Source organism: Tricharina praecox (genome assembly GCF_024521635.1).
Source record: "Tricharina praecox strain CBS 144465 chromosome Unknown BZA05scaffold_19, whole genome shotgun sequence".
Lineage (NCBI taxonomy): Eukaryota > Fungi > Ascomycota > Pezizomycetes > Pezizales > Pyronemataceae > Tricharina > Tricharina praecox.
The window spans coordinates 1-12754 of NW_026250421.1; the positions used below are offsets into that span (position 1 = coordinate 1).

At 52.9% G+C, this 12754-nt stretch overlaps 3 protein-coding genes across 3 annotated transcripts; 2 read left to right on the forward strand and 1 right to left on the reverse strand.

The window, feature by feature from the left end:
• Positions 1 to 111: 111 nt before the first annotated feature.
• On the reverse strand, positions 112 to 1249 carry BZA05DRAFT_314095 (uncharacterized protein; the record flags this gene model as incomplete). The annotated part of the gene is made up of 2 exons (XM_051480353.1): positions 112 to 989; positions 1072 to 1249. Coding segments are annotated over 2 exons (1056 nt in total), but the record flags the coding sequence as incomplete, so codon positions are not given.
• A 1540-nt stretch (positions 1250 to 2789) lies between these two features.
• On the forward strand, positions 2790 to 3488 carry BZA05DRAFT_403354 (Tim10/DDP family zinc finger-domain-containing protein). Its single transcript, XM_051484192.1, has 4 exons — positions 2790 to 2957; positions 3031 to 3090; positions 3163 to 3231; positions 3296 to 3488. The coding sequence occupies exons 1-4, from the start codon at positions 2895 to 2897 to the stop codon at positions 3392 to 3394; spliced, it is 291 nt and encodes a 96-aa protein (XP_051337658.1). The 5' UTR covers positions 2790 to 2894; the 3' UTR covers positions 3395 to 3488.
• An 868-nt stretch (positions 3489 to 4356) lies between these two features.
• Positions 4357 to 12734, forward strand: BZA05DRAFT_403355 (cell morphogenesis N-terminal-domain-containing protein). The gene is made up of 3 exons (XM_051484193.1): positions 4357 to 5910; positions 5967 to 8879; positions 8938 to 12734. Exons 1-3 carry the CDS (start codon positions 4651 to 4653, stop codon positions 12421 to 12423), a joined length of 7659 nt encoding a protein of 2552 aa, XP_051337659.1. The 5' UTR covers positions 4357 to 4650; the 3' UTR covers positions 12424 to 12734.
• Positions 12735 to 12754: the final 20 nt, after the last annotated feature.

A 12754-nucleotide genomic window follows, 5' to 3' on the forward strand; every position in this document is an offset into this window, starting at 1 on the left:
GTGTGACCTCCCCCCGCCGGTAGCATCAAAGCCCACTGTAGTTTCCCCTCCACCGGTAGCAGCTAGAGTTACATTATTCATCTCATCCGGCTTCGGCTCATAATGCCTCGAATGGGCGGTGAAGATATCTCCAAAAGTCTCCTCGGCCTCGGGCCTGATAAAAGGAACAAAAACCTTTCTCCCGTCATCGACATGCAGGAAAACCTTGCTCTGCGAGAAGAGCACATCTCCCATATGCGAGGCGATGACATCGCTGCCGATGAATATGCGGATCTTCTCGCCCTCCTTCGATTTCGGCGCGCGCACCGGGAGGATCGTGAATTCTACCGTTAGACGCGGAAGTTTGGAGGGACCAGTGATCCGGGAGTGCTGTTGGACTATCGCGTCCGGGAGAAAAACCGCAAGCTCGATCTTGGAGTCGCCGGAGGATGTGCGGATTATGCGGTCTTGTAGGCCGAGATGGGCGACGAGCGACATCTCTATGGATGATCTAGCTGAGCCAGTGCAAAACACGGCGTATAGAAGTGGCTCGTGGGAGGATGGGGCATCTAGCCAGCAGCGCACCACTGCGGGGGCAGGGCCTACCCGTGGGGCAGATGAGCGATGTAAACACGAATCCAAGATATCGGAGCCTCTCGTCGGAGGTCGGAATACCGTGCCGTGGTCCCCCTCATACGAGGAGCTAGCTCCTTCGCCGAATGACCGCAAGCTCTGCCTGCCGTCGGACCGATTGTCCGACTTGTGTGAGGATGACCTCTCCGTCAGGGCGTACCCGCCGATGCCACCCACCGGCCGCTGGAAGTAGTCGCTGGTACCGGGAGAATCGTGGATCCAGTGATTTGTAGTGGCGCTATCATCAAATCGTACACTGTTTGCTCGAGAAGCTCCCCGCCTCGGAACGTCGACCTCATCGAGCTGTAGCCCGGACAAGGCAAGATTGTGCTGCTGTTCGTACACGTTGAAGTTTCCCGGTTCGGCGTTAGGAGGTTCTAATCCACCCCCATGTCAGTCCACCATCGACCAGTCCACCCTCCGCCCCCCCTTCTCCTGGAGGTGATACGCAGCACCTACGTTGAGAAAAAGTCGAAAGCGGAGCCGGAAATGGAGACGCCGAGCTCCACAGCGACCTTATCCGCGAATCGTCATGTCGTTTCTCCAGTTTGCCCAAACGCTCGGAATGCTGCGAGAGACGCTCTGCATGCTCAAATTGCGCCACCTTCAATAATCGGATCTCCTCCTGTAACCCCCAAGGGTCGTATACTCCAGCGAAGTGCGGAGGCTCCATCCCCAACGCCGCCGGCGGACCATAAAATTCCCCCCCCACTCCGCGCCGAGGGACGCCCTAGCTCTGCCGTATGCCCGCTGGATGATGGACCGAATCGGAAAGAGCTTGCGGATACGATCGGCGGAAGTTAGATGAGTAGTAAAATCGTTCGTAAAGCCAGCGGGGTCTTCGATCGGGCGGCAGCGGCGGCGGCGATAGTTGGTCCGAAGGTAGAGTAAGTGGTTAGTAGCTCAGTACAAACGAGCTCTCTCTGCACTGGCGAGCAATGGACGAGATCCACAAGCGAGGGGAGCTGTCGATGTTCCGTTGATCAACTGACGAAAATTTGGACGTAGTCAGTGTGTATCCGCGAGAGGAAGGCGGTGACGGTAGCGAAGGCAAGAGGTTTGGCCGAATGGACAAGACAAACTGGTCGCTTCCGGGGGCAAACGAGGTTGTGAAAGAAGGCGCACGAAGCTGGTTTCAAGCTCGGCGCGGGAGAGGCACAATGGAATTCTTTTCTTTCTTCTTTTTTTCTTTCTTTGGCGGAGACAATATCCAAGGTATGAACGAATGGGAGCCAGTGCCAGTGTCAGTGCCAGTGTCGAGTACTGTTATTGCTATTGATTGTTGGTGTCGTGGTTTATTATTGGGCGTTTGGCACTCTGGGGGTGATGGTGGCCGTGGTGAGGGAGGGTTGTGGGGGAAGGTACAGGGAAGTTGGTCGGTCTCTCCTACTCCGACTTTCTGAATTCCCCGCAGGGTCCACCTAGGTTTGGTTTCAACAGCTCGCCATGTTCCGAAATCAACAGGCGTTGGCTACGAAAATGTCTATAAAAATATCCCGAACACGAGCATTCCTCATCTTTGTTTTTCTTATCATACGGAAAACGCCCAGAAAGCAGAATGCCATCTCAACTTGCCGTCCGGTCACTGCAGTGGGGGAGTCCTTTCGGATGGAGGGAACTGCAAAGGGGAGTCTCGTATGGAGCGAGAATGCTCTCATCTCTGTCCGTTCGTCTTCTCGACAATTCCCATGCCGTCGTTCATTGCTCAAGTCCTGCCCAATAGGGTCGCCATATTCGCAACCCCGCACTCATCCGCGCGCCCATCTGAACCGGTTCCTTTGCTTTAGAACCACATCCGCCTTTATATCCAGCGCCGACTGGGCTCCAGTGATGCCAATTGCTGGAGGTCGACATGCATCATAATATGGAGTGGCCCCATCATCGCGCGGTTCCGCCTTACCAAACGATGCGGTCCTCTTTCCGCAGAATCTAGCTCCCGTCGTTGCGTGCTATCGATTGTCGATATCCTACATCTTGTGGGGTTTGTGGCGTCCGGTAGTCTTGCTAAGCTGGCTGATTCGGGTTCTTTTCATGCTCAGACCTTCATTTTGTGTTGGTGATGAGAGCGATCATGACGGAGCAGAGAGACAAACGGACAGCCGCACACCCCATCGACGGTCGACGGAACAAACCTTCTTTCTAGAATAGCCATCCAGAGATTCCAGACCCTAACCCTGCGGCCAAGCCACCCGTTTGGATTCTTTCTCATCGTCATCAACCATCCCACTTCCACCAACCCTCCCGTACTCCTCCACCACTTCATACTCAACACCACCGAAACCATGGAGAACGTATCCGGAATGTTCGGGCTGAACGGAAATCAGTCCAAGGAAGACAAGAAGCAGGTACTTTGGGGACCTACCTCCATCCGGGAGTGTGAGCATCTACATTTGCTAACCACGGTTGGTTGCGACACAGATGTTGATGCAGACACTGCAGCAACAGCAGAACATTGAGAACGCCCGTGTTCTTATTGATGTGCGTCTCTATTCCCCGCCAATCCCGCCATCCCCACTACTGCAACCGCCCCGCTGAGATCCGACAACCCAGAAAATCAACTCCAACTGCTTCGAGAAGTGCGTGCCAAAGCCCGGAAGCAGCTTGTCCGGCGGAGAGACCGTACGTCCACTACATCCTGTTCACACCGGGGGCGGTCCTTCTAATGTGGTGTTGGTTACGGTAGACGTGCTTGACCAACTGCATGCAGAAGTACATGAACGCGTGGAACGCTGTCAGCTCGGCCTACATCTTTCGGATCAAGAGCGACCCGTCTTCCAACTAGAATATATAGAAAGTTCAATTCGACCATTGTCCCCTTGTGGGCTTAATACTGTACCATTGTGCCCGGTCATTGGGATTGTGTAGGGAAAGGACACTGTGAACGATGCTCTGTGACTTCACATCTGTCCACGCCTATTTGATGATACATCAGCACGGACCCGAGTCTGCTCAGGTATTCTTGCTAGTTGAGTTCTCTAAACATTCGTCCGTTTCTCCGGACGACATTGCCCTCCGCCAGGTACTTGAGATCTCGATGGGCTCTATTAGGAATATGAAGCCAAAGCTTCTCCAGGGCTACAAGCAGCTCGGTAACCCGTTGACCCAACACATTCTTGGGTGAGAGGGAGTGAGGGAGAGAGATACCACCAATCGGTTTCGCATACTGCCTTCCAGACCAATCATCACCAGGATCGAGTCAGTATCTATGATCGAGCCATTGCTGGGACGCCCATACTATCCAAGTCTAGCTCCGACCATATTTTCCTGCAGACCGCGTAGAGTACATGCAGTGAGAGCCGGATGATTCGGCAACGGTTCAAGCTTTCCATGCAGCTTTAGTGCAGTGCAATCTGGGGAGTTTCGCGGAGGGCCGGCGGTTGGCGGCTGGCAACTGGCGTTAACGGCGCATGCTTCAACTTACCCCGTCCTCAAGTGTCGCGGCCTCTCGGTCCTGAAGACGTCAATTTTCCATCGCGGATGACCGGCTCTATGGTATGTTTTGTACTGGTGCAGTTTGAATTCGCATGTTGATACGGGTTTGAACGTTTGAAACGCACGGGCGAAACCCTCGGATATCCTCACCAAAGAAGTGGTATGTAAGTACTTACATAATGTACCTGACTTGTTCACCGGGTCCATGGCAGTTCGACGAGGAGACAGCCCGTCGAGCGACCCTCTGCTGGTAATCAAAAAATTCGTCGAATGGCCATTTGCACGAGGGGCGCTTGCCAATTGGCTGTTTGATGCAACACAACCGAACCCTGAGTATAGCTCATCCTTGCCTCTCGCTCAGCTCAACTTCCGCGCTATCCACGTGATAACCACTACTTCTCGGAACATCCCCTCCTTCTGCCAGCCTTGGAATTAGAAGTATCTTCAGGTACTTTCTACAGTCACCCAAATTGCCAGAAGCCTCTTGTCTTTGCTGGCCCGGATATTCAGCCTTTAATCTAATCCTTTCGTCGCTTGACGCCATAACCGTTTACCGCGAAACGTCATTGTCCTGAAACACACCCCTATCGACCACTGTCGCCAGAAATGGCCGGCGTTCACCAGCCACGAAGCCAATCCCCACGACCAGAAAACGGGCGGTTAGAACGACGCCCCTCAAACTCGGCCTACGGTTCATCCCCCCATGCGCACCACAGGCAAACGTCGATCGTAAACGGTGTGCCGCACAGATCCGCCGGCGTCCATTCTCGCTCGGGCTCGTTCGTCAACTCTCCCGCGACGTCGCCGCTGTCCCCCGCCACCCAAGATTCGATACACATGTCGCAGGTCCCGTCGACCCCAATAACAATGATGAATATCGCCAGCGTCAGCAACGGCGATGGCAGAGCACAGATACACCTCCCCCAGATACCCTCGTCGCCAGTTACCGCGCCCTCGACGCCCTCAGCTATCGGAGCACGGCCAGGAACATCATCAGGAGCGGGGGTCGGCAATAATATGGGCGCACAACCGACAGAGCGGCCCGGGTTGTTTCCGCAACATACTACGCCGGCGGTAATGCAGATACAGCAGCCTCCGCGGCGGCATCACCACTCGCATTCGCACCACCATTCCAAGAGCCGAGAGGAGGAGTGTAAGACCCCCGCCGAGTACGCGCTACACATACTATTCACCAATTTCGTGCGGCTGGCAGAACGCAAAGTCAACAGCTGTCTCCCGCCGAACCATCCTCTCGAGAAAGAGCCCGATGTCGAGAGCATATGCGGGCCTGGCGTGGATCCGGCGTTCGACAAGCTCATAGGCTCTTTGGGGTATATTGCTAGGCACAAACCGAAGCCCGTCATCGATAGCCTTATGATCTGGCGCAAGAGTAAGAGCGACGCGGCAGCACATCAACGACAGGAGTCGGCGGCGCAAGCTCGATACGCTTTACCGAGGAGAAATACGGAGCCTAACGGGCCGATGGATGGAAACCCGGCGGCGCGAGAAGGCTCATTGGTGGCGGACAGACGGACAACGGTTGCAATATACATACTTTGTCGGGTATTAATCGAAGTAATTGGGCAGACGACCCTAGATCGCGTTACAGAGGATATGGCGAAGCTGGAGCACATCATCTTCAACCAACTAAAGTCCGCAGATCCAGACGTTCTGGCGAGCTCCCCACTGAGATTGGCCAATTGGACTTTGTTTGGTCAACTTTTGGGCGTGATGAGCAGCATAGACTTTGAGCGAGTGACGGATCGCTTCTTTGTCGATCTCGAGGAGTGTGACAATGCGGGAGCAGCAACCAACGAAGCCAAGGTAGCATTAGTCGTGAAGGGAATGAGCTACATCAAGTTGAAGGTTTGTAACCCCTGTCTAGCATTTCGGATTGTAGTTGCTGAACTCTGTGTTTGAAGTTCTATCCGGAAAACGTGCTTGAGGAGTCTGCAGAATTCATGGTATCACTGGCCAAATTTTTTGCGAAGGCGCCGGGTCCGACTGTAAGGACCGCATACTGCGAGATCTTCACCAAGCTCCTTCTACCGGTCGCAGCTTCGGCTACTACGGAACTCAACCATCCGACTTGGATGGAGTTTGTAAATCTCTTGCATCCTAGGCTGAACGAAATGATGTCCAAGCCACGGCTTTGGCACACTGCATTTCCAGTGATGGGAACCTTGCTGTGTGTCAGCCCGTACGAAGTCTTCACTCAGTGTTGGATGCCTCTCGTTGAAACTCATCTTCCAAAACTACGAGATAAGGACAGATCAATGAGGGTTCCGATTGTGCAGACCTTGGCGCGCTTGGTGTGGACGTATCTTTTTAGATGCTCCGAAAATCTCAACGTCATGACCAAGAAGCTGGAAGACGTCATAAACATCCTCCTGAAGAAGGAGAAGAAGGAGAAGCCTCTTGTTACGGCGGAGAAACAGGTGGTCGAGCCCTGCATACAGCTTATCAGATTCATTGGGTTCAAGCACCAGGATCTCTGTTTCAGAACCATCATCTTTCCGTTGTTGAATGTAGACCTCCTTTCCGGAAGTCACTCGCTGAAGCTGCAAGATTTGTCACCGGAGGGCATGATGGTGGGGATCCGGGCATTTTTGGCCATAATGTCGGATCTGGAAAAGGGGGATGCCGGTCAACCGCCATTTCCAGTTACCTTTGCGTCGAGTCACTCCGAGAAGATACCCCCAACATCCACATGGTTAGCGAAGATTGAGGCGGACAAGAAGGATGGACTCAAAGTGAAGGTCGACCGCCGGTCACAGGCAGTCGCCATCGACAAACTCGGCGAAACGGCCAAGGAATACTACGATCGGTTCTGCGAAGTGCTGGGCAAGATCATTGTGCTCTGCGACAGCAACTTTGGGGGCCAGGTTGTTCTGGACGAACGGCTAGCTGGTCAGAAGACCCCCCTGGAGTCCAAATTTCTCTTTGGCAGCAAGGACGATGCTCTCACTTCCGCCGAACAGAGCAAGGGGTTCTATGACTTGCTGTGTGTTGCCATCGAGGCACTTCCGCGGTGTCTACCTCCGAATATACCATTTCACAAGGTAGTCAGCCTTTTATGCAAAGGGACGGCGCATATCGACCACAGCGTTGCGATAGCATCGGCAAATGCCCTAAAGAGCATCGCCAGGCAGTACAACTCCCAGCAAGTTATTATTGGTTTTGCTCGGTTCATTTTCGCCTTTGACGAGCGGTATTCGACAATTTCCGACGGTGGCATGCTTGGGAATACCCACATTGAAAACACCTTGAAACTCTACATCGAGCTATTGACCATCTGGTTGGAAACGATCAAGCAGAAGGTCAAACGATCACAGGATGCGGCTGTGGCAGCAATGAATGACTTGGATGCATCTCTGGACGATAGGGGACTCGGGAACCGTAGTGAGGAACTTGAGTATTCTAGCGTTCAGGCGTATGTTGAGGAGATCGAGTCCAATGGTCTCTTCTTCCTGTGCTCTCAGTCTCGAGTGGTCAGAAGGTTTGCAATTATGGTCCTCCGGCTCATCACCGAGTTCGATGCGGTTCTATCAGATGTGGATCCGAATCAGCCAAAGCCAGGCCATTCGCGACAGTCGAGCAGGTCTACAGCCATTGAGATGTGTCCAAGAGTGATCCACATCTTGGAAGGCGACTCTCTCAATGTTATGAATCTCAATGACGAGAATCTACCGATTGCTGAGCGGAGTAGGCTGCAACGCGAGCTAAAAGGATCGAAAATGAAGGACGCCTTGGTACACATGGCGGTCAGTGATAACCATTACGACTCTAGCTTATGGTTCCGTATCTTCCCTAGCTTGATTCGGGTCTGTGTCGAGCGTTGCCTCACCACGGTCGTGCTCTGTCGGGATTTGGTGTGCGGTCGGTTGCTTCAACTGCATCAATCCATTTGCGCTGCCGCTCAGTCGCATACAGCTCCCGCGGCGGGTCCTTTGGAAATCGCCCGGCCAGTACTGCGAACACTGCCTCCAACCAGTCCGGAATTGATGATCGAGCAATGGAAACTATACCTCATTGTAGCATGCGCGACCTTGACTTCGACAGACGGAGAAAGGACAACGCCTCAACCTCACACTCCACAGCACAACCGAATACCATCGAAGAACCAGACACCACTGGCTCCAGTTCATTTGGACCGTATCACGTCGGCCAGGGCGGTCTTCCAAATGGTGATTCCACTATTGGCCGTTGATAATCTAATGATCCGGGAGGCGGTGGTTTCGGGCCTTGGGAACATCAACATCAACCTATACAAGACGTTGATCGAAAGCCTGCAACCTACAGTGCTGAAATGGGGAACGGATGATAAGAGGGGGCGCGGAATCCACTCACCGAGAAGGAACCGTAGACAGGATCGGCTTCGCGCTGAGGTTACGCACGTGTTTCAACTGACGTCGCATTTTCTCCAAAAGGAGGAAGTGTACAAAGACATCTGGATTTTGAGACATATGGTTGCCTTTATCAAGGATATGAAGACCTTCCTGAACGATCCGGAGGTTCAGAATGATTGGGAGCACCAGAAACTTCGCCGGTACTTCTGCGGGCTCACCGAGGAGTTGTACGAGGGTATCAAGAGGACTGACAAGCCGGAGGTTTGGCTACCCTTTGAGGGGAGATATTCCATATTCATCCTGATGCAAGACTGGTGTGGTCATGGACCCAACTACCAGGTGGTCAAGGAGAGGGAGGATCTGATGCGGAGGTCTCTCATGACCCTCCAACGAGACCTTTCGGACCCGGGAACCCTTTCGGCAGCGATGGAGATAGAAAAGAGGAATCTGAAGATTGCTGCCTTGAGTGCTATGGCTTCTCTCTGTGTAAGTAGTCTCCTCCCCTACATCCGCGTCAGAGAATACATTGGCTGATGAAACGAAGGCTGGCCCTGTTATGGAAGAAGTCGGCGCCGGAAGCAATGCGATGCTATCGTTCAATTTCGACGAGCTTTTCCGATGGATCGAGTCAATCTTTGCAACCCCAAGTGATCGGACACATCGGATCGGTCGAAGGGCACTGAAGAATATCCTCTTGCACAATCAGAAGACTACTCTTCTCAACGATGCTATACGCTTGTGCTATGTCTACGAGTCATCGTCCAAAGCAACGCAAAGTTACTTTTCGGTCATTTGCGAAGTTCTCAAAGAGGTCCCGAATTATTTGGATGGCATATGGAAGATCATGACTCTATGTCTCTTCAAGCTCGGAGACGAAAATGCAGATATTCGATTGCAGGCCGCAAAACTGCTCAGAGTTACCGAGGAGGGTGAATTCGGCATGTCTCGTGTCCAGGATTTCGAGGTTTCAATATCAGACAAGACGGTGGCTGTGTACAAACGAGCGCAGTTTCAGCTATCGAAGACGCTTTCGTTGTATTACTGTAATCTCGCCGTCTTCGTCTTCTCGGAGCTCACAATGTTCTTCAATCTCACGGAAGGCAAGGCACAGCGTGACATCCTCCATGCGCTATTACCCTGGATCCAACAGATCGATCTTACCTTGGAGCCAAGCGGCGAGCTTTCACCGTCATCATATATGGTTCTCGCCAACCTTTTTGAGATCACTGTGAAGTTCAGCAGCAAGATTCATAGCGAGATCCAAGCGGTCTGGCAATCCCTCGCAACTGCACCATACATGGGCAACGTTCAGGTTATCCTTGATTTCATCATCAATCAAAGCTTAGAGCGCCGCGAACAGAGCTTTGTGGAGTTCGGCAAACAGATCATCGTTTTTCTGTCGGAGACTCCGGCCGGGACAAAGTTGGTGGAGGCTCTCGCGATCTACTTGCAACCTAAGCTCATGACCATCGCCATGCGTGAGCCCTCGCCGATCCCAGATGGATCAATGTTCCCCTATGTCGCCAATTTGAAGGAGGCTGTGCCAGAAGGCGGGAAGCCAACGGGTTTCTCGTATGGTCATCTTGCTATGATTTTGATGGTCGACTTGCTGGTTGGACCTGTGCCACAGATGGCGGACAAACTCACACTTCTCCTGCAAGTCATCTTTGTGCTGTGGGATCACTATGTACCCCTAGTTCAAGAGCAGGCGAAGGAGATGCTTATTCACCTCATCCACGAGTTGGTCATTCCGGTCCTTCACGATGAAGAACACCACGAACAACGCCATGCGACCCTCGAGTTCATCGAGACAGTCCGGCAGAGGGATTCCAAAACCCACTGGAGCTACGACGATATCTCTTCGATAGAAGAACGCGGTCTCCGCGTGCCGGAATCTATGGAGCATATGATTTCGTCTGTTCTGGAGATGTTTTCGATCTTCCCAGAGCTCAAGGGCCAATGGGGCAAGATTGCACTTAGCTGGGCTACCACGTGCCCTGTCCGGCACCTTGCCTGTCGATCATTCCAGGTTTTCAGATGCCTTCTCACCTCGATCGACCACGTAACTTTGGCGGACATGCTAGCGCGCTTGTCTAATACTATCGCAGATGATGTGACGGATATCCGGATGTTTGCGATGGAGATCTTGATCACACTCAACGCTATCGTCTCCGAGATGGACGGGGAGTACTTGCTGCAGTATCCTCAGCTATTCTGGGCAACAGTGGCCTGCCTGGACACGATCCACGAGGCCGAGTTCATGGAGGCTCTGAGCATCCTGGAAATGCTTCTCGATAAAGTAGATCTATGCGATCCCGAGAAAGTCGAATTCATCATGGCGGCATTCCCGCCTAAGTGGGTGGGAACATTCGAGGGATTGCAGGCTTTGATTGACAAGGGCTTGCGCAGCTCCGTGTGCCTAAAACGGACCATGAGGGTTTTCGACAAGCTCAATGGAATCCCTACGAATGACCTTATGGGGGGCGAGACTCGATTGCTGTATGCGACCCTGGCGAATCTTCCTCGGTTCTCGCAGGAGATGGAGGAAGGAACACCGGGGGAAGCTGTTGTGCGCTGCGCCGAATGGCTCAAGTTACTTGCGGAAGCACAGGAATCGAAATCATTGGCAAGAGTGATGAGACTCTTCTCTGCGCAGCAATTCAGGTCACGGAAGGACTTTATTCAGCAAACCGTCAACGCCTTGAGAGAGACCTTCTTCCCGGAATACGAAGCTCAGGCCCTCATCTTCCTAGTTGGACTGCTGTCGAACGAGCTCAGGTGGATGAAGCTTAAGACTATGGAGGTTTTGACCGTCGTCGTCCCTTACATCGACATGCGGAAGCCCGCTTTCGCCGGTGTCGGTGCAGACCTCATATCTCCACTCCTGCGACTTCTACAAACGGATTATGTCGAGCAAGCCCTCGAAGTTCTCGACAAAATGCTTACCATCTCTGGCGGGCCGATGGATCGCCACGTTATGCGCATGAGTATGGGTGGTCGCAACATCCGCAAGGAGTACGAAAAGACACAGACGCTATTCGGGGTTCCCGACGAAAGCGGCTGGGCTATTCCGATGCCCGCGATCCACGCCGGCATGACTAGAGACAATGTACACGCCGTCTTCTATACTTGTCAGGATGCCATCTCGGCAGAGGAATCCGGCGTGGACGCACCACAGACTCCCGATGTCCAATTCCACATGGAGGACTATTCCTACACATCGCTACCAGATCGTACGGCGACTATGCTATCCGAGGATGGTCGCGGCGAGGGAGGATTCAGCGATACGGTGCTTCGGCTTGGAGATCTGGACGAGTTCTTTGGTGGCCACGACACAGGCACGTCGACGGACGCGGAAGGCGAAACGGTCCCGCAGCTCTACGATACCAGGGTGTTTGCCATCCTCAACACTGCCTCCATGGTCCGCACTCCAAGCGTCGCTAGCTTCCAGGCGAGTTTCGGCGAATCAACGCTCTTCCCCTCCTCTTCTACTTCCACGCCCGTAATACGCGAGCGCACACTCCTTGGCGACGATAACCGCCCCGGGATCATGACACCAACGGCGTTCACAGCGCCTGCGCCGCCTCCGATCACTGGTGGTGGAGGAAGTAGCACAGCTTTCAGAGGGTATGCACCTTTCAGACCATCATCTAGTAGTGCTGCTGCCATCCCCCCATCCTCATCCAATCACTCTTCACCGTCGTCTTCTCTGTCATACCAAAGCAGCAACTATTTCGGCCAGAACCAGAGGTCATTGGTTAAACAGAAACTAGGTACTAGTTTTGACGAGGCGGCTGAAGCGTCCGATCCCGAGAGTTTGCCTGGTGACCTACGGACGGCGACGTCGACGCCGACGAGGGGCAGGAATAGTCCCGAGATTGGTAGTGCTGGCAGTGGCGGGAGCAGTGGCGGTGCTTTCCTGCTGGACAATCTCCTCGACAAGTTGAAAGACAGTAAGAAGGGGAAGCGGAGTGCGTCTCGTGGCGCGTATGGAAGACCGGATGTTACTAGTGTTCCGAGAGGCTTTTGATTGATGATTGATACTTAATGATGATGATGATTTGATGGATGGGCGAATGGTGTTCTCTTTTCTGTTTCTGCTTCTGCTTCTGCTTCTGTTTCCGGGTGATGATAATGTTGTCTGATTCATGATTTTGCTTCTTCTGCTTTTGTTTTCTCAACCATGTATGTATGATGGTCTTGTAGTTTTTCCCATTGATAAGATGATTCTAGAGGTTGTAATGCAGAAGCAGTGCGGGATTTCCTTTCTTCTTTCTTTGATAGATATGGTAATGGTTTTACGACGGGGGGATAGAAAGATGTAGTAAATATAACGTCGACTCATAAGATTGTCTCGAAAA